Below are 23,391 nucleotides of genomic sequence, written 5' to 3' on the forward strand. Positions count from 1 at the left end.
GATAGAGCTATCTCTGTGTTCAAGTATCTTCTGCCCTCGGGGAGAAGAAAGAATAAACGGGTTGCCAATCTTGCTCCCTGGAGTTTCAATGTTCAGCACGTGAGTGTCATTACTCTGCCATAATTAATCTCACTGTTTTGTTCCCCTCTGCTTTATTGCCGCTTATTCCCCGTGTTTCCCCACCTCTTGTTCAAACCAGCCAGGACGAGCGACAGCCTATGTTCTGTCCCTGGTGCAGCTTTGCGGCCCCCAGATTTACTTTATCCGGGGGTCCCGGGATCAGCCGCACCACCGCTTCCCTTCCTGGGCCCGGTTGCCATGAGAACGAAGAGTCGCTCGGTCACGTGGCGCACATCTGAGGCGGAGCTTCCGGGTCCCGCCCTCTCGTGACGTTGCGGCGCGGTGCCCAGGACGGCGGTAAAAGCGGCCGGATGAGAGGGCGGATGTCATCCCGGGACCGGGAGCCGCTGTTGGAACTTGGCGACCTTGACGATCCGGACCGAGGTAAGGCTCAGAGTCCGGATCCTTACTGCCTTTACCCTTCCTCCCCTTGGTACCCCCGCCCTCTTCCGCCTCAACTCGTCCCCCGCGCCCGGTTCGCCTTCCACTCGCCGCCTACTCTGCACTGGATCTGTCCCTGTCGTCACCGTCTGCTCCTCACCTGTACCTCCCTCCTGGCCGTCCGTCACCCCTCGTTAACTCAGTTTAAAATTACGATCGCCTTGCACTCGGTATTTCTTAAATCTTTGCATCCAACATCTGCACCGGGAAGCCTGACGTCCCTTTGTAATGGTGCTATCTTCAATCCCTGTGAATATTATCTAGATTGGTACTTGACGATTGACATGCACTTGAACTGAAGGGCCTACTTCAGTGCTGTATGACTCTGATCCTGTAGAAAAGTTTGTTTTAATAAATCCTAGCAACACACAAAGTTGCTGGTGAACGCAGCAGGCCAGGCAGCATCTCTAGGAAGAGGTCTTTTGAAACTTCAGATAGCTTCAAAGCGGCTGCAGCAACAGGGGATTCGAAAGGATTGTCACTGTTATGATGTTAGAGAAGTTCAGACACAAAGGCAGATAGGAATTAAAAAGAAGTGAAGAATAATTCTTGTCCCCAACACTTTTCTGTCCTTCCCTACTATTCTCTAAGAACTATACGCTAATTTATTTTTGTTTCCACCTGAGAAACAGGTGTTGGGTCCAAAAGGCAGGACTGCTAACACCAGCCTGTCTGAAGCAGTCCACTATGATGTTAGACTTTGCATTTGCGTCTGGAGTGGATTTTAAACTTGAGAGTGCCAGAGTGTACCAGCTGAGCTAATGCCAACACCAAAATTAATTAATTAATTGCAGATATAACCGAAAGTTTCAGTGGATAATTGTGGTATTCTTCCTTGCTATTGGAAGGTAGCAAATGCATCCATCAGCAAGATTGCATGTTTGAGGTCAATGTCAAAATTGCTTGTGTCTTCTGAAGTATGCGGAGTTGTACAGTTGGACAGCGTAGAAACAAGCTCTTTAGCTCACTGTGTACACTTTTTTAGGGACACTGGTACACCTGCTCGTTCAAGTTTAATTGCATTCAACCATACATGAATACAGGTTTCCCCCGCTATCCTAAGGTAGAGTCTTCCTTTGAAACGGTTCGTAAGCCGGAATGTCGTAAAGCGAAGAAGCAATTACCATTTATTTACATGGGAAAAATTTGTGAGCGTTCGCAGACCCAGAAGTAACCTACCAAATCATGCCAAATAACACATAAAACCTAAAATAACAGTAACACATAGTAAAAGCAGGAATGATATGATAAACACACAGCCTATACAAAGTAATACTTTTCCACAATCATTGCCTGCACTGTTCTCCGTAGCAAAAATCTCACGCAAGCACTCTCAGCAGACACACAGCGCAAGCGCTCTCCAGTAACCTTTAAGCATGAAACTGCCAAATCATACCAAATAACATGTAGAAATACACAGCCAATATAAAGTAGAAATAATGTATGTACAGTGTAGTATCACTTACGGGAATCAGGAAGACAGCGCCGAGCGCACTGGTGTGTTAGGCTGAGTCGTCGGAGGTTGGGGTGGTGCAGTGGCCCCCACCCTCCGGGCAGTGAACTGATACCGATCCGCAAAGCATGCAGGGGTACAGCGGTAGCTGGGATGCACCCAGCACATCTTTAAGAAAAAAGCCGAAACAAACAGGCTATTTACAGGTGTCCCCCGCTTTTCGAACATTCGCTTTACGAAACCTCACTGTTATGAAACACCTACATTAGTACCCTGTTTTCGCTATGTTACGTACCCCGTAACTGGGTTGCCAAACCAGCAGAAATGGATCACTCAGTTGGAGTCTGGATTACTAGAACTAAGAAAGTTTTATTAAAGAAACAAGCAACACAGTACTCTAATCAAAAGGATAGTAAATGCAACAGTTCAGCAATGATAAACACACATGTGCACAGAATTAAGATAACAGGATCAATCAAGCTCTATCGTTGTCTAGGGGTAAATGACCAGTTTCAAAGTGATGCAAAGTTCAGTTCAATTTAGTTCAGTTCGCAGTAATCGCTGCCGTAGGAGATGGACAGTGGGGGGGAAGGAGAGAGAGAGCAAAACGAATGAATATTCAAAACGGCTTCCACACACGGGCCTTCGCAGTCAGCTTTTGGGCGAGCCCTTTGTGATGTCATCTGAGGTCACCGACCGTGACCCCCTCCGTTTCCAGATACGATCGTTTCTCTGCGGTGAACCCGGCACCCAGGCAAGGGTGGACACACACCAGGTTCCCGCCGATCGTGCCTTTCCACCCTGAGCATCTATGGCTTGATACCACGATCAGCCGTCCAAGAACTTCCCACCGACTTGTGAGAGACGCACCGCTTCCAGGGTCTCGTTACCTCGGGGTGTCGTGTGTGTCTTGCCTTAGCAAACCTGTCCCTTTTTATCCCCCTGCTGGGGTATCGCCTGTCCATCACTTCAAACAGTTCAGGGTTCAAAGGGGGAGCTGATCTTGACAGCTCTCCTTCCGTTACTCTCTCCCGTCCCTTCATTAACATCTCCAAATGCTGCTCCATTGTTTTCCTTATCTCTCTCTCTCCTGAAGACAGGCGGCAGACCAACTGCTGATCCCACTGGTGCCAGCACAGGACAGCTAACATCTTAATCTATGTGTATTCTCGTCACACTTCCCCCCTTTAAGGATTTTTACTGGGGTAAAAATTACATAAATACATTATTTGATACACACAAATACACATCTTTATCAGCTATTTGGCTAATACAGTGAATTTGAAGTTGTCAACACCTGACAGACAGTCAGCCATCACATTTTCTGTTCCTTTTATATGTGTTATTAATAATCCCTTAGACCAGGCTCCAACTTAGAAAACTTCATAGTGGCCAAAAACACTGATGAATTGTGATCAATGTAACCTCTCATTGGGTTTCGTCCCGGATCACAATAACAAGGGTCGTCCCATCCGACTTAGTTTTCTCTCGCAAGGGCTTAGTAGGAGGGGGAGGTGTAGTAACCGCAGAGTTATTGCAAAACTTCCTATAGTACCCCACCATCTCCAAGAGCCTTCTGAGGGCCCTCTTGTCTGTCAGGGTTGGGATGTCAGAGATAGCCTGCACTGTAGCTTGCATCGCTGCCAGCTGCCCCTGTGTCACCACAGTTCCCAGGTAAGTGACCTTCGTGTGGCCGAACTCATTTTTTTCAAGGTTCACTATCAAGCTGGCTTCAGACAGCCGTATTACATCGCCAATACACACCTCTGTGTTCGTCAGCCCTTTCATCACTGAATTACTCCTTCTATAGGGGTGTTGCTCGCTAGGTTGGCCTAGTGTAACAGACACCACCCAACGTCCCAGTTCTTTGCATCACCTCGGGACAATCAAACACACGTGTGCGAGTCGTTTAATTACTTCTCCTCAAGAGTCGCTTTGTTCGGGGATTAAGGGAGAGACCTTATCAGCAGAGCTGGCCAAAACAATAGCCTTCTCCCATCTGGTCGATACCATACTCATCTTTTCAAAATGGTTTTTTTCTCTTATCAGGGGGACCCTAGCTTCATTGATTTCCGCGCTAACACCGACTAGGTTTGTTAGCATATCAAAAGCCTGTGACCGTCTCAGTTCGCGTCGGCCATAATCAATAACATCCTTCCCCCTGGGCAGCCGGTAAACCTCTTTCATGATTCCACCAACTGTTTCCTCCAGCACCGCAAAATGTCCACCGGGAGGTACCTTGTGGGCCAGGTTAAAAATCTCATCCCCATAACTCTTTTGCACCACCCCCCCATTCCTCATCTGTGGGTACGGTACTTGGTTTCCCTTTCTTCCTTAGCACTTCCTCCTCCACACAATAGCCTACTAGTTGCCTTGTTAATTCTGTGTCAGAGAGAGCTGCCTCCACCAAAACCATCAGCCCCTCGTCTCGCTCCTGCGTCTGCACAATTTCTTTCCTGGCTAATGCTAAGTCTGTCTCAGCTCCCTCACTACCTCTTGTTTCACTACACTCCTTCTTTTCACTTCCTACCCCCTTCTCGTACAAGGCTGGCAGAAACGTCTCAGCTAAATTTACTGCTGCAGTCCCGTGATGAACCTGTGAGTCCATGGGCGGGGCCTCAGTGCTGGCAGGCTGACCTGTCAATCTCACGGCTGGGAACACGATTCCCCCGGCAAGGTCATTACCGAGCAAGACTTCCACACCTTTCATCGGTAATTCGGACCTCACCCCGATCGTGACTAGTCCAGAGACCAGGTTGCTTTGTAAGCGTATCTGGTGCAAAGGGACGGCCTCTGTCCCTTCCCCAATACCTTTGACCTTGACCTCCCCAGTCTGGGTCTCTGAGCTAAACTCTAATACACTCTTCAGTATCAGTGACTGACACGCTCCTGTGTCTCTCCAGATCCGCACTGGAACTGGTTTTAACCCCTCCTTCACTGACACCAATCCGGCCGAGATAAACCTCTCGCGCCCTTCCCGAACTTTGGTAGACCTTTCCTCTCCTAGCGGTTCGTTTACCAGCTTGATACAGCCAGTCAAAATCGCCGTTTTTCCTTTTCCTGTCTCCTTCTTTGGGATGTAAAGTGTCCGACTTTCCCGCAATTATAACAGACGACCCCAGGAGACTTCCTACCAGACTGCTCCCGGTCTACCTTATCCTTCTCACTAGTCCCCGGCTTACTTTCTGACTTCTCTGGCGGACTCTCCCCGCCATCCTGACTACCCTTCTGGTAGCCTTTACTCGGGGAAAACTTCATTTTATGCGTCAACGCATACTCATCCGCTAACTTAGCAGTTGCGGCTAACGTGGCTGCCTCTTTCTCATCTAGGTAGGGTCTCATACCCTCAGGGACACGACCTTTAAACTGCTCAATCAGGATCAGCTGTACAGTCTGTCATAATCCCCCTCTACCCCCTTCGAGGCGCACCAACACTCACAATATGTCTGCATCTCACGGGCAAACTCTAAATACGTGCGGTCCCACTGCTTCCTCGCATTCCGGAACCTCTGCCGGTATGCCTCCGGGACCAACTCATAAATCCTGAGGATGGCCTCTTTCACCACCTCATACCTCTGGGCATCTTCCACGGACAAAGCTGAGTAAGCTTGTTGGGCTTTCCCTTTCAGTACACTCTGAAGCAAAACAGCCCACTTATTCCTTGGCCAGTCCTGACTTGTAGCAACTTTTTTGAAATGGAGAAAGTACCGATCCACGTCGATATCGTCAAATGGGGGAACCAGCCTAACCTCCTGGGTCGCCCGGAACCCTCCACCTTGGTTCGGCACAGGCCCCTGCTCTGCCCTTATCTTTAACTTCTCCAGCTCGAATTCCCTTTCCCTCTGTTTCTCCTCTCGCTCCAACTGTCTCTCTCTCTCCTGCCTTTCTAACTCTCTCTCCTTCTCTTCTCGCTCCAACTGTCTGTCCCTCTCTTTCTCTTCTCGCTCCAACTGTCTGTCCCTCTCTTTCTCTTCTTGCTCCAACTGCCATACGCGGAACTCGTGCTCGAGTCTCAGTTTTTCAAGCTGCACCTGTACCGCGTCTCCAGCAGGTTTTTCAATAGACACCACCTACAGCTCCCCTTGGGGAAACACACCTTTAGATACATAGTGCTCTACGATAGCTCTGTGTATCTCCTTATTGTCATTATCCTCATTGTCGACTTCCCCTTAGCAAGATTCAACCGTTTGGCCACAGCTACCAATTCCGATTTCCTGGCATCCTCTAATGCCTCCAAGGTCGGCGCCTTTATAAATTCCTCAGCCTCCATTTCTGCTGTTTGTCTTTTCTTTCTTTCGGGAATTTTGACCCAATCAATTTACTCCGTCCGAAATTCAGCGTTCAAAATCGTGGACGAGAACCCCACTTATGTTACGTACCCAGTAACTGGGTTGCCAAACCAGCAGAAATGGATCACTCAGTTGGAGTCTGGATTACTAGAACTAAGAAAGTTTTATTAAAGAAACAAGCAACACAGTACTCTAATCAAAAGGATAATAAATGCAACAGTTCAGCAATGATAAACACACATGTGCACAGAATTAAGATAACAGGATCAATCAAGCTCTATCATTGTCTAGGGGTAAATGACCAGTTTCAAAGTGACACAAAGTTCAGTTCAATTTAGTTCAGTTCAGTTCGCAGTAATCGCTGCCGTGGGAGATGGACAGTGTGGGGGAAGGAGAGAGAGAGCAAAACGAATGAATATTTAAAACGGCTTCCACACACAGACCTTCGCAGTCAGCTTTCGGGCGAGCCCTTTGTGATGTCATCTGAGGTCACTGACCGTGACCCCCTCCGTTTCCAGATACGATCGTTTCTCTGCGGTGAACCCAGCGCCCAGGCAAGGGTGGACACACACCAGGTTCCCGCCGATCGTGCCTTTCCACCCTGAGCGTCTATGGCTTGATCCCGCGATCAGCCGTCCAAGAACTTCCCACCGACTTGTGAGGGACGCACCGCTTCCAGGGTCTCGTTACCTCAGGGTGTCGTGTGTGTCTTGCCTTAGCGAACCTGTCCCTTTTTATCTCCTTGCTGGGGTATCGCCTGTCCATCGCTTCAAACAGTTCAGGGTTCAAAGGGGGAGCCGATCTTGACAGCTCTCCTTCCTTCATTAACATCTCCAAATGCTGCTCCATTGTTTTCCTTATCTCTCTCTCTCCTGAAGACAGGTGGCAGACCAACTGTTGATCCCACTGGTGCCAGCACAGGACAGCTCACATCTTAATCTATGTGTATTCTTGTCACAGCTAACAGAAGGTGTTTTCACTGTTATGAAAAAATCAGCGCGCGATAAAAGGCAGCGTGCGCCCCGAGCGGCCGCTCTCCCCTGGATTCTGAACTGCATTGTCGCCGGCACTGCTTAAACACATGCCTGTGAGCAGCCATTTGCAAGATGAGTTCTATGGTATCAGAAAGGCCTGAAAGAGCTCATAAGGGTGTTACACTTAGCGTAAAACTAGACATAATTAAGCGTTTTGATCGTGGTGAACGAAGTAAGGACAAAGTGAGTTTGGCTTGTGGAAGCTGACAAAGATGATGTTGAAGAGGTTTTGGCATCCCATGACCAAGAACTGACAGATGAAGAGCTGATGCAATTGCAAGAGGAAAGGATAGCAATCAAAACCGAATGCAGTAGCGAACGGACTGAAAGTGAAGTTGTCTAGGAACTGAATGTGAAGCAACTGCATGAGATTTTCACTGCAATGATAAAGTACGACTTTAATTTTGAAAGGGTACGTCGGTTTAGGGCATATTTGCAAGGTGGTTTGAAGGATGCCTTTGTATGTCAACCCTCCTATCTATTTATACTGATCTCACCTATTTCCATTAATTCCATATTCCTCTTGACTTGCTCAGTTGAGTAGCTGTTTAGATGCCTTATGTTGACCAATTATTTAATTGGTCCTAGTTAAGTTTCAACGTAACCTCTCCTTTTCTGATTATCCAGTGTATTTTGGACCCTGTACCCAATAAACACTCAAACACGAGGAAATCTGCAGATGCTGGAAATTCAAGCAACACACAGGCCAGGCAGCATCTCTAGGAAGAGGTACAGTCGACGTTTCGGGCCGAGACCCTTCGTCAGGACTAACTGAAAGAAGAGCTAGTAAGAGATTTGAAAGTGGGTTGGGGAGGGGGAGATCCAAAATGATAGGAGAAGACAGGAGGGGGAGGGATGGAGCCAAGAGCTGGTCAGTTGATTGGCAAAAGGGATACGAGAGGATCATGGGACAGGAGGCCTAGGGAGAAAGAAAAGGGGGAGGGGGGAAGAAACAGGATGGGCAAGGGGTATAGAAAAAGGAGAGAGAGCGAGAAAGAATGTGTGTATATGAATAAATAACGGATGGGGTACGAGGGGGAGATTTAAAAGGGACCTGAGAGGAAAACATTTCCATACAGAGGTTGGTGACTATAGAATGAGATGCCAGAGGAAGTGTTTGAGGCAGGTATAATAGCATTGGTTCCGTAAGGTGGTCAAAGCCGGGGGAGGAAGTGGGGATAAGCTCCCACTACTTATTAAATGCTGCCAATGGTGTACGTTTCAAATCGCCTCAGACAGCCAAGTCTAGCTGCTGGCCTTCATGTGTGGTTTAGCTTCTAAGCCTGACAGAACTGTTTCTACTGACAGGAGAAAGGGCAAATGTGAGTTGCTGGTGCTCTAACCAGTCGCTTCGGGCAGATGGGACTTGTCAGCCATGGGAGGCTGCTCATCCAGGAGAAGGAAAACTTTGAATCAAACCTCTACTGCTTTGCGGCTATACTCACTCATCGGGAAGGTTTTGGGAGTAAACCCTGTGGGGAAAAATCTGGAGCTGGAGTCCCTAAGGCAGTCCTACATTGAGTTCAGTGCTGACAGGCATCTCCTGTGATGGCGATGGTGCTGAACTTTATCAGCATTACCATTGCATTGGATTCATCAGCTACATGGAGGGGGGAGCCAGCTGCTTGGGTAACAGCTGGCTCTCCACTTCGTACTGCCCTGGCTTGCGTATCACATTGGCAGTTGGGATGCAACATCCGTGGGATTTAATAACCATTTGAGAGAATAATTTTCAAGGATATGGGGAAAGAGCAGGGAAATGGAGCCAAATGGGTTGTTCTCTCAGGTGCTGTTATAGACTTGTGATGGATGCCTCTTCTGTGATGTAACAGTACTGTTGTTCTGTACTCTGTTTTAGTGATGCTAGTTAAGAGATAATCTATCAGCCTGGATATTGTGGGAGAGCTCTCATGCTCCTGTGATCTGGACAATTATATTTTTGAACAGCCTATCTTTTTCTCAATAAAGTGAGACAATAAAATGGGAGTACACCTTTGGACTTCACCATTCAACATGACCCAGGGCTGATCATGCACTCCTCTGTACATTCTCCAGCTTTTACCCCTGTTCCCCATCCCTTTGGCATTAATCATCTCCTTGAGTATACTTAATGACTTGGCTCCGCAACAGCAGGTTCCACAAATTCACCACCTGAGTGAAGATGCTTCTAGATTGTGTCCATTGTATCCTAAAGCTGCAATCCTTGGTTCTGGATCCTTCAGCCATCGTGTATGTCCTTCCTCTGTCTTGAACTTTAGATTTTTACAGATTTCTTCTCATTCTTCAATGTTCCAGTAAGTAGACCTAATCAACTCAGGTTTTCCTCATGTCAGTTCTGCAGTCCCAGGAACCTGTCTATTAAACTCCTGGCTGCACTCCTTCTAAAACAACAATATCCTTTCTCAGATAAGGAGACTAAGACTTCAAACAGAGTCGCCCCGAACAGCAGCAGCAAGACACTCTTGCCCCTGTACTCAATCCTCTTAAACTGCAGGCCATCTCATACCGTTTCAGTCATTCGTTAAACTGTTGGCATGTGTGTGGTGGGCTGAAGTTTCTGTGATCTAAGTCTCTTTGACGCTACTTTCCTAACAACTTGTCACACCTGAAAACTTGTTTTCAGCCACTGCTGTTCCAGGGCACTTGATACAATCGAAGAACAAATGGTGAAAGGTTGAAGGATGTGGGTGCTCAGGTGACCATAAGATATAGGAGTAGAAATAGGCCATTCTGCCTGTCAAGTCTGCTCTGCCATAACAATTATGGCTTTTTACAAAAAAACACATTTTCAGTACCTCCTAACCCCTTTACCAATCAAGGACCTGTCTATCTCTGTCTTAAAATACACCCAGTGACTTGACCTCTACAACCCTCTGTGGCAATGAATTCCCCAGATTTACTATCCTCTGGAGAAATCTCAGTTTTAAAGGGGTTTCCCTCTGAAGATGTAGCAGTGCTGCGAATTGTGAAGAGTTAACAGACAGATCATATGTTGGCTTTAGAATGAGTAAAAACCTTCAACTGCAGTCACATGAGAGGGTGTAGAGGAGATTTACAGGAAGCTGCCTGGAGCATGTCCTGTAAAGAACGCTTGAGCAAGCTACAGCTTTGGAGCGAAGGAAGATGAGAAGCTGCTTGATAGAGTATAAAGATGAAAAGAGGCATAGATAGAATGGGCAGCAGTGTGGCATTGGCTAATATGAGAGGGAATACTTTTTAAGCTGATTGAAGGGAAGTATTGTGGGGAGTGGGTGATGTCAGAGGTAGGTTTATCATAGAACGGTAAGTGCCAGGATTCCCTTAATTTGTTTTGGGATACTTTACAACTTTCAACAGGAGACTTGCCGAAGTTTCTGACTAGTGTCAGTTGGAGTATTTGTGTAGCCATTAAACACTTAAAGGCATCCTTTACCGTTAGTCTTGCGAGACCATGGATCTGCGCCTGGAAAGTCTTCGCTCTCCAGGGTGCAGGCCTGGGCAAGGTTGTATGGAAGACCAGCAGTTGCCCATGCTGCAAGTCTTCCCTCTCCACGACACCGATGTTGTCCAAGGGAAGGGCATTAGGACCCATACAGCTTGGCACCAGTGTCGTCGCAGAGCAATGTGTGATTTAAGTGTCTTGCTCAAGGACACAACACGTTCCCTTGGTTGGGGCTTGAACTCACGACCTTCAGGTAGCTAGTCCAATGCCTTAACCACTTGGCCACGTGTTCACGTGCCATTAAACACTACACCGTGCTTAAAGTGAGCAGATTTTAAATAGCATCATTTGTATGTGTTTGTTCAAAGAAACTGATTTTTTTATCACTGATAGTTGGCGAGAAATAAGCAGTAAGATAATTTGGGACTGTTTTGCTCACTTGCGGTTTCAAATATTCAGAAACGGCCGGGAGTGAAAATAAAATGATTTCAGAACTTTAACAAGTTAGGAACTGCAAAGAGTTCGGAGGCATCAACAATCATCTTGAATGTTACAATAAAAATGAAGATTTGGAGGATGCAATCGTCGATGGCATTGTATGAAGGAAGTCTGTTATTTGCAGTAGGTGCCTGTGCTGATTTTTGTTCATGTACAGTCAATTAAAAGAACACCGGATGAATTCCTCTGACAATAACTATTAGGAACTACAGATTTATAGTACTGTAGTAAAATTGTTAGTGTTCTAGTTTGTTCTGTATTTCATTTAAATATATAATGTGTTATTGCAATTAAATAGTAGTTTGTCTTTTTTTAAAATACGCATTTAACTATTTCCATGAAACTTTGGTCAATTGGAGCAGTCGCTTAATTGGGCCAAAATGTACTGATCCTGATGTGTTCCAATTAACCAGAATCCTCTGTATTAATGAATATTTAAGAGACTCGTAGATAGGCACATGGATGACAGAAAAATGGAGGGCTATGTGGGAGGAAAGGGTTAGATTGATATTGGAATAGGTTAAAAAGTGTGCACAACATTGTGGGCTGAAAGGCCTGTACTGTGCTATGTTCATATGGTTGGACAAAATCATAAGATGACCTTTACAGCTTATTGCTCTGGCAACGTTTGTCTCAACCTATCAGGATATTCCATTTGCCTCAACCATCTGTTCTCCACTGTATAATGAGTGACACTGAAACCTTTTCACTTCAGCTTTTACCTTCCTAACTCCTGTCCCATTTACAAGTCAGCGTATGACACAGTTGTCTGTTTGTCATTGTGCAAGGACTGTGTGTTAACATACTGATCTTTATCAGTCATGGGTCAGTCTCAAAGCAAACCTGCTTGTTCTGAAGCCTCTTCTCCTTTTCATCTTAATGGTGTTTGGATAACTTTCATGCTTCATGACCAAGGCTGGGCTCTGTGAAATCCTGGTATGTTCTGTGTGCCTCCATTTTCCTTTTTTTAATGTATCCTCCTGTAAGCAAATTAGAAAATGACGCATGTTGTTGACTAGAACTTTGCATTTCTTCAAAAATAGTGTCACGTCGGAGGTCAGACAGTTCCTTTAACTGTCCAGACCTCCAACAATGTAGCTCTCCTCCCTTGCTAAAATGTGTCGTAGACTCGGATAGAACGTAGAACTTTCTGCTTGTCACTTACTAAGCCACATAGACACAAAATATTCTCTGTGAATATCAGATAAAAATAAAACCCCCTCCGTTAAGGGTAAACTTCCTTTAAAGTATAAAGTTATCAGAAAATGACACACACCTTAAAACTGCTTTAGTCAGGATTTTGAAATATGCTGAATTATAGTTTTAAGTTGTTTTGTGTTGAGGTTTCAATATATTGTCTGTTTGCTCTGGATGTGTAGCCCTAATTCTCCAGGTGGTCTTTCATACCAGTACTGACCTGCTGACATTATGCCACATAAATGGCAACGTAAAATAGTGAAAGTTTCACATTTTTTACAAAGCCCCTTGAAGGAAAAGAAAATACTCATTGGTGTAGAACCCTTTGAGATCTCTCGTGCTCCTCGGTAATGCTTGGCCTATGTGGTTTTGTTGGGAAGCGTTGCAAACAATTTGCCCTGAAGCAAAGGCCAACAAATAACAAGGAGATAAATGACACACATCAAAGTTGCTGGTGAACGCAGCAGGCCAGACAGCATCTCTAGGAAGAGATACAGTCGACGTTTCGGGCCGAGACCCTTCGTCAGGACTAACTGAAGGAAGAGCTAGTAAGAGATTTGAAAGTGGAAGGGGGAGGGGGATATCCAAAATGATAGGAGAAGACAGGAGGGGGAGGGATGGAGCCAAGAGCTGGACAGGTGATTGGCAAAAGGGATATGAGTGGATCATGGGACAGGAGCCCCAGGGAGAAGGAAAATGGGGAGGGGGGAAAACCCAGAGGATGGGCAAGGGGTATAGTCAGAGGGAGAAAAAAGAGAGAGAGAAAGAATATGTGTGTATATAAATAAATAACGGGTGGGGTACGAGGGGGAGGTGGGGCATTAATGGAAGTTAGAGAAGTCAATGTTCATGCCATCAGGTTGGAGGCTACCCAGACGGAATATAAGGTGTTGTTCCTCCAACCTGAGTGTGGCTTCATCTTTACAGTAGAGGAGGCTGTGGATAGACCTATCAGAATGGCAATGGGATGTGGAATGACAACTTTGTGTGTTGCTTGAATTTCCAGCACCTGCAGAATTCCTCGTGTTTGAGGAGATAAATGACACAAGGATTAGCTGTTGTGATGGTTGAGGTATAGACACTACTTCCCTTGTATCAGCTCCATAATAGATCATTCATGATGTTGTGTTAGTTATGCACTTGGATTTTCCCAATTCATCTACAGAGCAGGGAATCCCTATTCTGGAATAAAAAGGGAATTCCTCAGTGTGGGATCCCAAAATAGTCATGGAGTTCATCTGTTGGCACCTTCCACTTATTCTGTCTCAGGCTGGCAGCTCGTCTGCACATCTGGAAGTTGTTTGCCGAGGAACCTGAACAGCAGCGTTTTCTATTCAACCCGTGAACTGCACATGACTCCAGTTGGTCTGCTGTCACTGTGATGCGTCATACATTTAACATGCTGAGTTTTATCTGCCACAGACCAACCTCGTTAAGCTGCCTTTGCAGCATCATAGATGAGACTTAAAAATCCACAGGTTCTTTTCCCCTGCTCTTCCATTTTGTGAATTTAGTTTTACTCTTATTTAGGCTGAAAACTTCAAGGGATTTGTGAGTGCCATAAGAAGGTAAGAAGTAACATGACTTTTACGATCCTTTAATTTCCATGTGTTTATAAGGTTAGTGAGCTGGTAATTTCATAACATTCTCAATTTCTGTTAAAAATTAACTGCAAAGAGAGCATTACAAGACAACAAACATTGGATGATGATCTGGTGGATGGAGGGTTAGTGATTAATGGGATGGTAAAGAGAGCCCTTTCTGAGGTTTTGGTGATGAGGTGAGATGGAACCCACCACATTGCGATGGATGGAGTTGTGGAGGGTGAAAGTATTAGCATTTGTAGGAGTTGCCAGTGAAAATAAAGGTAGATGGCTGCAAATTTGCTAACTTAACTGGTTAATATTTTGGTGTATCTAGATTTTTGACATTAGATAAACATTAATCATGGGTGTGGGGAAGAAATGGCTGTTGCAAGATGCAAATAGAAACTGATACCGTGTTCAGATAATGCTGACAGCAATGCATAAAGATGACAATGGCTCGGCCTCTGTGCAAGTATAGACGCCACAATCATACTGGGGTTTTGGTGGTTCTGGTTCTGAAGTATGATCACAATAGGCTGAAGTTTTTCCTGTGATTAGATTGCTAGAAGGAGATGCAACATTGTGGCGAGAAGGATTGAAGTGCTTTGGGACAAAGCTGTGGCCTTCTTGACACTGGTCTGTACTGAACCTGGCTCTGTTGTTGACTTGATTTTAAAAACTTGGCTTGAGTGCCATGATGAAGCAAATGTAAGATGGAGGCTACTTTTTGTGGGCAGCTGAATCTGATGAGACTGCGTTTCAGCCTCGTCTGATTGGTGGAGTTACAAGGCTTTAATGAGGTTGAGAAGGGTCAGTTTTAATGGTTGGTGCTGCTCTCTCCGTTTTTCTTGACACAGTTGCATGTTGAAGATCATGTCCCCCGGACCCCTTGATGGATAGACTCCACTCTGATTCAGGAAGCAGTCTCTCAGCCCCTGGGATGAGGCAGATCTGCAGGATCCTGGCAAGGACTCTCCCTGTGCAGACAGCAGGAGACCTCTAGTTACTACAGTCCACTTCTTCCTTTGAAGATCAGCATTCTACTGCATCTTGAGATCACAGAGAGTCGTACAGTACCTGCAGCCCTCCACCTCTGTGCTGACTGTCTTGCCAATCTATACAAAATCCCACTTGCCCGCATTAGGTGTTTATCTTTCTAAACCTTGTCTGATTAGATGACTTTTAAATGTAGCAAATGCCTCTTCTGGAAGTGCACTTTAGATATCAACCAATCTGTTTCTTTTTAAAAAAAAAACTTACTCCTCATCCGCTTTAAAACTCATTCCTCTCATTTTAAATCTAGGCCCTCTTGCTTTGATACCCCAACTAATGGTGGAAAAAAATAACTTGACGATCTATCCTTTCTATGCCTCTCATACTCTTTTTAATTCTATTGTTATCCTCAGCCTCCTTTGTTCCAGGGAAAACCAGCAGAAATAATATCTTCAAATCAAGGTCAAAGTCAAGTTTATTGTCAAATGCACAAATACATGTATGCACTGGTGCAATAAAAACTTACTTGTAGCAGCATCACAGATGCATACACGATGTTCATAAGAAAATCACAATAAATTATGCAATTTGTACAAGAAAGAGTGCAATAAGAGCAAACTGTGCTATGTTGGAGTTTTTACCGCTTTTTGTCGGTTTATATATAGCTGTTTGTAAATTTCTATTGTATTTTTCCTCGTAAAAGCATGGATGAAAATGAATCTCAAGGTAGTATATTTACATATAGGTACTTTGATAATATATTTACTTTGAACTTTGAACTTGAGTTGTGTGGGTTGGTTTAAGAATGGGATGGTGGAAGGGAAGTTGCTGTTCCTGTATCTGGTGGTCTGGAACTTCAGGCCTTTGTTCCTCCTGCTTCACACCAGATGGTGGGGATGTTTGATATTACCTTCAAATAGCAGGAACAGAATGCCATGTTAAATCTCCTCTGTGCTCCCTCCAGCGCAATCACAACCTTCCCATGGTTTGCTGAGTGAAGGTGCAGAAATCTCTATTGAGGACTGCAGCAACCTCCTTCCAGGTTTTCCACAGCGTTCGGGGATAGAGCTCATTTGGCCTTGGGGTTCAGGAGCCAACCCTCAGCAGAGGTGATAACATTGACCATCATTGATTGAGCAAAAGATTGTAAAGATTGAGATCTCAGACCTAGCACTGAACTGGTGGTGCCCTGGAGATTTAGCAATCCAGAGGCTCTTTGGAAGTTCAGAATGAGCCATAAAACTTGTTGCTTATGCTGCTTATTGACTTGAATTTATTTAAATCTTACATCCACCTCACAATATGAGGGAGTAAAAATCTTTGCCTTATGACGGTTGCAATGTCCAGACATGTGAATTTGCAAATCTAATGGCTTGTAGAAAGAAGCTGTCCCGTAGCTTGTTGGTCCTGGCTTTAATGCTGCGGTACTGTTTGCCAGACAGAAGCAGCTGAAACAGTTTATGGTTGGGGTGACTGGTGTCCCTGATGATCTTCCAGGCCTTCTTTACATACCTGCTGTTGTAAATGGCCTCAGAGGAGGGAAGTTCATGTCTACAGATTCGCTGGGTTGTCTGTACTGCTCTCACCAACCTTGATGCAGTTCCCATCTCAGGCAGTGATATAGCCAGTCAGGATGGTCTCAGTGGTGCCCCTGCAGAAGCTGCTGAGGATTTGGGGGCTCATGCCAAACTACTTCAGTCACCTGAGTGTTACAAGAGCTGAGAACAAACAAAGGAAAAGGCAAAAGAACAAAGAAGTTGTGGTTGTCTTATTCAAAAACAAGCTAAAAAGATAACTAAATACGAAGATCAAAATGCGAGGAAATCTGCAGATGCTGGAAATTCAAGCAACATTCACAAAATGCTGGTGGAACGCAGCAGGCCAGGCAGCATCTATAGAAAGAGGTACCGTCAACGTTTCAGGCCGAGACCCTTCGTCAGGACTAACTAAAAGAAGAGATAGTAAGAGATTTGGAATTGGGTGGGGGAGGGGGAAATCCAAAATGATAGGAGAAGACAGGAGGGGGAGGGATGGAGCTAAGAGCTGGGAAGTTGATTGGCAAAAGGGATATGAGGTTGGAGAAGGGAGAGGATCATGGGACAGGAGGCCTAGGGAGAAAGAAAGGGGGAGGGAAGCCCAGGGTCCCATGATCCTCTCCCTTCTCCAGCCTTGTATCCCTTTTGCCAATCAACTTTCCAGCTGTTGGCTCCATCCCTCCCCCTCCTGTCTTCTCCTATCATTTCAGATCTCCCCCTCCCCGTCCCTCTTTCAAATCTCTTACTATCTCTTCTTTCAGTTAGTCCTGACGAAGGGTCTTGGCCCAAAACATTGACGGTACCTCTTTCTATAGATGCTGCCTGGCCTGCTGCATTCACCAGCAGAGTGAGTGAGTGTGTGTTGCTGGCTTAGCCCACTGCTCTACTCTTGCTACACTCGTGGCTGAGCACAACTCAAGCAACATTCATTGATGCCACAATTGTTGTTGGCAGACTCTCAGATGCTGAGGGGGAGTCTTACAGGAGTGAGATAAATTGGCTGGTTGAGTGATGTTGCAACGGCAATCTTGCAGTCAACATCAGTAAGACCAAGGAACTGATTATGGACTTCAAGAAGGGGAAGTCAGGGGAACACAGACTAGTCCTCACTGTGGGGTCAGCAGTGGAAAGATGAGCAGCTTCAGATTCCTAGGTATCAATATCTCTGAAGATCTATTCTGAGTCCAGCATATTGATGCAGTTATGAAGAAGGCTATATTTCATTAGGAGTTTGAGGAGATTTGGTATGTCACCAAAGACTAGTAAACTTCTATAGCTGTAACATTCTGACTGATAGCATCACTGTCTGGTGTGGAGGAGCCAATGCACAGGATCAGAGAAAGCTGCAGAAAGTTGTAAACTCAGCCAGCTCCATCATGGGTACTAGCTCACTCACCATTGAGGACATCTACAATAGACAATGCCTTAAGAAGGAGGCAGTTGTCATTAAGGACCCTCCCCATCCAGACCACGCCTTCTTCTCATTGGTACCATCAGGGAGGAGATGCAGAATCCTGAAGAAACACATAACATTTCAGGACCACTTTCACAATCAGCTTTCTGAACGGACCATGAATCCATGCACACTACCTCAATATTTTGGTGCATTTTTGCAGTACTTTTTTTTCTGTATATATATTTTGTGTTGTAACTTGGAATATTTTGTGTATTGCACTGTTTTGCAAATCTCAAGGTTGTATAATTTATACATTGATTATAAATATACTTGAATACATCTGTCACAAAACAACAACTATCACAACTTAAGTCAGTGTTAATAAACCTGATTCTGACATTCAGTGTTAATGAATAGCCAGCAAAATAGTCAAATTCAAGAGGTGTGACACCTGTTGCAGAGGAATTTAAGTTTCTAGAAAAATACAGAATCATCTATGCTACAGTCACTGGAAAATTCACTTAACAGTTGCATGTATATTGGATGACTATATAAAAATATAAGTACACATAGAAAAGGTTAAACTACAGGAAAAGTACGGTAATTGTACACTCTAATGCAAAACTGCCCTGTTTTGATTTTAAGACCTGCCGTGTCTACAGTGGGCACATCAAAGCACTGGAAAGGTACTACTAATGTAATCTATTCAATGTCCTCAAAAATAACTAGAAAGAAAAGAAAACTAATATCAACATTCTTTCCTCAGTAAGCAGTCCCAACATTGAAGTCCTAATTATACCTGGCCAGTTACTTTGAGCAGTCGTTTCAAAAACAGTTGCACTATTCTGAGATCTGAGATTTCCTGGTATATCCCATTCATAGAACATAGAAATCTACAGCACATTACAGGTCCTTCGGTCCAAAATGTAGTGCCGGCCATGTAACCTACTCTAGAAGCTGCCTAGAATTTCCATACCGCATAGTCCTCTATTTTTCTAAGCTCCATGTACCTATTTAAGAGTCTCTTAAAAGACCTTATTGTATCTGTCTCTACCACCGTCGCTGGCGGTGCATTCCACGCACCCACCACTCTCTGTGAAACACTTGCGTCTGACATCCTCCTTGTGCCTACTCCCAAGCACCTTAAAACTATGCTCCCTCATGTTAGGCTTTTCAGCCCTGGGGGAAAAATCCTCTAACTATCCAGACGATCAATGCCTCTCATCATCTTATGCACCTCTATCAGGTCATCTCTCATCCTCTGTCACTCCAAGGAGAAAAGGCCAAGTTCACTCAACCTATTCTCATAAAGCATGCTCCCCAATCCAGGCAACATCCTTTTAGATCTCCTCTGCACTCTCTCTATAGTATCCACATCCTTCCTTTAGTGAGGTGACTAAGAACACAGTACTCCAAGTAAGGTCTAACTAAGGTCTTGTCTTGTATAGCTTTAACATTACCTCATAGCTCTTGAACTTAATCCTATAGTTGCTGAAGATCATCACACCATACGCCTTCTTAACAACACTGTCAACCTGTGCAGCAGCTTTTAATGTCTTATGGACATGGACCCCAAGATCTTGCTGATCATCCACACTGCCAAGAGTCTTACCATTAATATTATATTTTGCCTTCAAATTTGACCTTTTGAAATGAACTACTTCACACTTTTCTGGGTTGAACTCCATCTGGCTTTCTCAGCCTGGTTCTGCACCCTAGCGATATTGCACTGTAACCTCTGACAATCCTCCAGACTATCCACAACACCCCCCAACTTTTGTGTCATCAGCAAACTTACTAACTCGCCCTTCTACTTCCTCATCCAGGTCATTTATAAAAATCACAAGGAGGAGGGGTCCCAGAACAGATCCCTGTGGAACACCACTGGTCACTGATCTCTATGCAGAATATGAACCATCCACAACCATCCTTTACCTGCTGTGGGGAAGCCAATTCTGAATTCACAAGGCAAGGTCTCCTTGGATCCCATGCCTCCTTACTTTCTGAATGAGCCTTGCATGGGGAACCTTATCGAATGCATTACCAAAATCTATGTACACTGCATCCACTGCTCTACCTTCACTGATGTGTTTTGTTACATCCTCAAAGAATTCAATCAGGCTTGTAGAGCACAACCTGCCCTTGACAAAGCCATGCTGACTATCCCTAATCAGATTATGTGTCTCCAAATGCTCATAAATCCTGCCTCTCAGGATCTTCTCCAACAACTTGCCCAGTACTGAAGTAAGACTCACTGGTCTGTAATTTCCTGGGTTATCTCTACTCCCTTTCTTGAACAAGGGAACAATATTTGCAACCCTCCAGTCCTCTAGTACTTCTCCCATCCCTATTGATGATGCAAAGATCATCGCCAGAGGCTCTACAATCTCCTTCCTCGCTTTGACAGTAGCCTGGAGTCTATCTCATCTTGTCCCGGTGACATTATCTAAGTTACTACCTTTCAAAAGCTCCAGCACATCCTCTTTCTTAATGACTATATGCTCAAGCGTTTCAGCCTGCTGTAAGTCATCCCGACAATTGCCAAGGTCCTTTTCACTGGTGAATACTGAAGCGAAGTATTCATTCAGTTCCTCTGCTACTCCTTTCCAGATGTGGACAGTGAAGTTATGTGTTGCTGTCTGAAGCTCTTCATCCCTGAATTCTAAAACTTCAGCAGGGATGTTTTCCACTCCTGAGGCCTTGTTAAATTTTAGCCGGGAAATGGCTTCTTCAACTTCCAGGCAGATCGGGAGGGGGGGGGGCGGGAAGATTCAGGAATTCCAGGAAACTGTGTAGCATTCTCACTGACTGCTCGAAATGGAGAATTGTATTGAGAACATCAAAGTCATTCAGACAGAAGTAATGTGCTGCACCTCCTTTCAAACTGTCCTGCATATTTGCCCCTAAAGGCATTTATTCTCCATTTGTGGTGCCCTCTTTGTTCTTTTCAGTCACTTCACAACTCATGCAACTTGGAATAGAAGCAAGTCATCCTCGATCCCTTGGGGATGTCTGAGAGGATACTGATACGTTTAAGCTAATACACAATTCATAATGTGCTGTTAGGAAATTGGCAATTGTCTTATTATTGTTACATGTACTGAGATACTTTGTCTTGCATGCCATTCGTACAGATCATTCCCAAACACTAGTACAGTCCATCGAGGTAGTACAAAGGGAAAAGCAATAACAATGCAGAATATCTTGTTACTGTTACAGAGAAAGTACAGTTCAGGGAGATAGTAAATTAAAAGTGCCTTTGTGAGGTAGATTAGGAGATCAGGAGTTCATTTTTATTATACAGGTTGTCTGTTCAAGAGTCTTGAGCAGGATCAATGCTACCCTTGAGCATGGTGGTGCATGTTTTTGAGATTTGATTCTGATGGGAGGGGGAGAAGAGGGAATGTCCAGGTAGAGAGAGGTCCTTGATTGATTGAGATACAGTATAGATTAAGCCCTTTGAGCCAGGCTGCCCAGCGAATTTCCCCTAATTTAATCCTAGGCTAATCATGGGACAATTTACAATGACCAATTAAGATACTAACTGGTGCTTCTTTGGACCATGGGAGGAAACCCAAGCACCCAGAGGAAACCCATGTGGTCATAGAGAGAACGTGCAAACTCCTTGCAGGCAGCGGCGGGAATTGAACCTGGGCCGCCTGTACCGTAAACCACTACACTACCATGCCTGCTGGCTGCTTTCCTGAGGCAGCGGGAAGTGTAGATGGAGTCAGTGGAGGAGAGGCTTTTTTTTTGTGATAGACTGGGCTACATCCAGAATTCTGCAGCTTCTAGCAGCAGAATATTGTCCTACCAAGCTGTGATCCCAAGCGGGGCCATTTGGGTGTATGAATTCTCTCAAATTCTCCATCTCTGAAACTTCAGGTGACCTTCATCTTCGAAGTTTTCTTGGCGTTTTGCTTTTCCACCATCCTTTATGTGACAGTGGGCCTGGCTTTAATTCCACGATTATGTTTGTATCCATGAAAATTGGCTCTCTGTACCTTATTAAATTTATTTATTGAGATGCAGTGTGGAGTAGGCTGCTCCAGCCTTTTGAGCCATACCGCCCAGCAATGCCACAATTTAATCCTAGCCCAATCATGGGATATGGGAAAACCTACCTACCAATTTAAAGGTTGAAAAATCTTGAGTTGGAGTGCCCCTTAATCTGTACTGTAAATCGGACTTCCCTAATTTGACCAAAACACTACGGTGCAAACGTTGAACAGATCTGGTTCGAAATTGGAACTGGTTTCTTTGTGTATTTATTAAAAAATGATATGAAGACAATTATTCATCACATTGAAGTATGCTTTTATTTATATCGTTCATAAAAGCTGCAAGTGGGTTCTCTGTTGAGGTGACTGACTCTATTATGAAGTAGCTTCTGAAAGGAGCATTTTGGTGCAGGTGTATCACTTGGAGGAAATTTAGGTGTGACTGTCCCAAAAGCCCAAGGACAAAGCTGCCTTAAAATTAAACACACCTGGATTATTGCATAAATACATGAACTTATTGTAGCACCTTCCAAACTTTGGGTTGAACTATTTAGGTCATTCTGAGAATATTACTTAGTCTTTATTTCTAACCCACTTGAATCACTTTTTTATGTTTATTCTTAACATATTTGGCATCTGATTTGTAATTATGAAGTAGCATTTTCATTTACTGTTTTTAATTTGGGTTTATTTGCCTATAGTGTCTAGCTGGGAGTATTTGGTAAAACTAGATTTTCTAGTTATCTGTAAATGGGTATAAATACTCCTGACAACAGTCTGTCTCTCTCAGTATTTGCGTTGCTCCTGTATGCTTGTTGCATTTGATTACGGCAATAATTCGGTAGACTTCAGCTAGAACTTTGATCTTTGCAGAGATCTGTTGCTTCATCTGGTACCTGAGCTCTGGAATCTCTTCCCAAATTTCTGCTTTCTTTCCTCCCTTATTACTCCTGACAACCTATGAACCTTATCCTTGCATTTCCTTCTGTTTATCTATTGTTGTCTAGTTCCATGTATTTTTGAGTAAAGCCTTTTGTACTGATCTACCTTGTAATTCTTCTTTTACAGGTACAATACTTGAACAGTACGGATCTGAAATGTCTGATCTACGGGAGAATGATGAGATTGTACTGACCTTCGAAGAAGCAGTCAAAGAATCTGGTAAAAATTTGAAACATTCACTCCCTCTTGCATATTGTGCCTGGTTTGCTGAGTATTTATCTCCTATAAATCTGTGTTTTTGCGACAGTTTGAAACAAACACTTTTGTCTCTAATGTAATTTTTATTTCTCTCATTCATTGTTGCAAATTGCTTCAGCATCATCTTTGAATTAAGTTGTAAAGCGGTGTGTGAGGAAACTTTAGCAAAGCACTAGTTTTTAGTGGGTCAGCTGTGGCTCTAGGTCAGAGTGCCCACACCATATACA

General features: G+C 44.5%; 1 protein-coding gene across 4 annotated transcripts in view; it reads left to right on the plus strand.

The window, feature by feature from the left end:
- Window positions 1–382: 382 nt before the first annotated feature.
- Window positions 383–23,391, plus strand: part of sv2 (synaptic vesicle glycoprotein 2) — a 105,966-nt gene continuing 82,957 nt past the window's right edge. Inside the window, exons 1-2 of one of the 4 annotated variants that reach the window (XM_063070892.1) lie at window positions 383–504; window positions 23,033–23,125. In XM_063070892.1, coding sequence (XP_062926962.1) covers window positions 432–504; window positions 23,033–23,125 — 166 coding nt within the window. In that variant the 5' untranslated portion in view covers window positions 383–431. Of the gene's footprint in view, window positions 505–8,019; window positions 8,067–12,083; window positions 12,193–14,002; window positions 14,022–23,032; window positions 23,126–23,391 lie in introns of those variants that run through there. The other 3 variants (XM_063070894.1, XM_063070893.1, XM_063070895.1) reach the window with 3 other exon arrangements.

Source organism: Mobula hypostoma, chromosome 18 (assembly GCF_963921235.1).
Source record: "Mobula hypostoma chromosome 18, sMobHyp1.1, whole genome shotgun sequence".
Taxonomy (NCBI): domain Eukaryota; kingdom Metazoa; phylum Chordata; class Chondrichthyes; order Myliobatiformes; family Myliobatidae; genus Mobula; species Mobula hypostoma.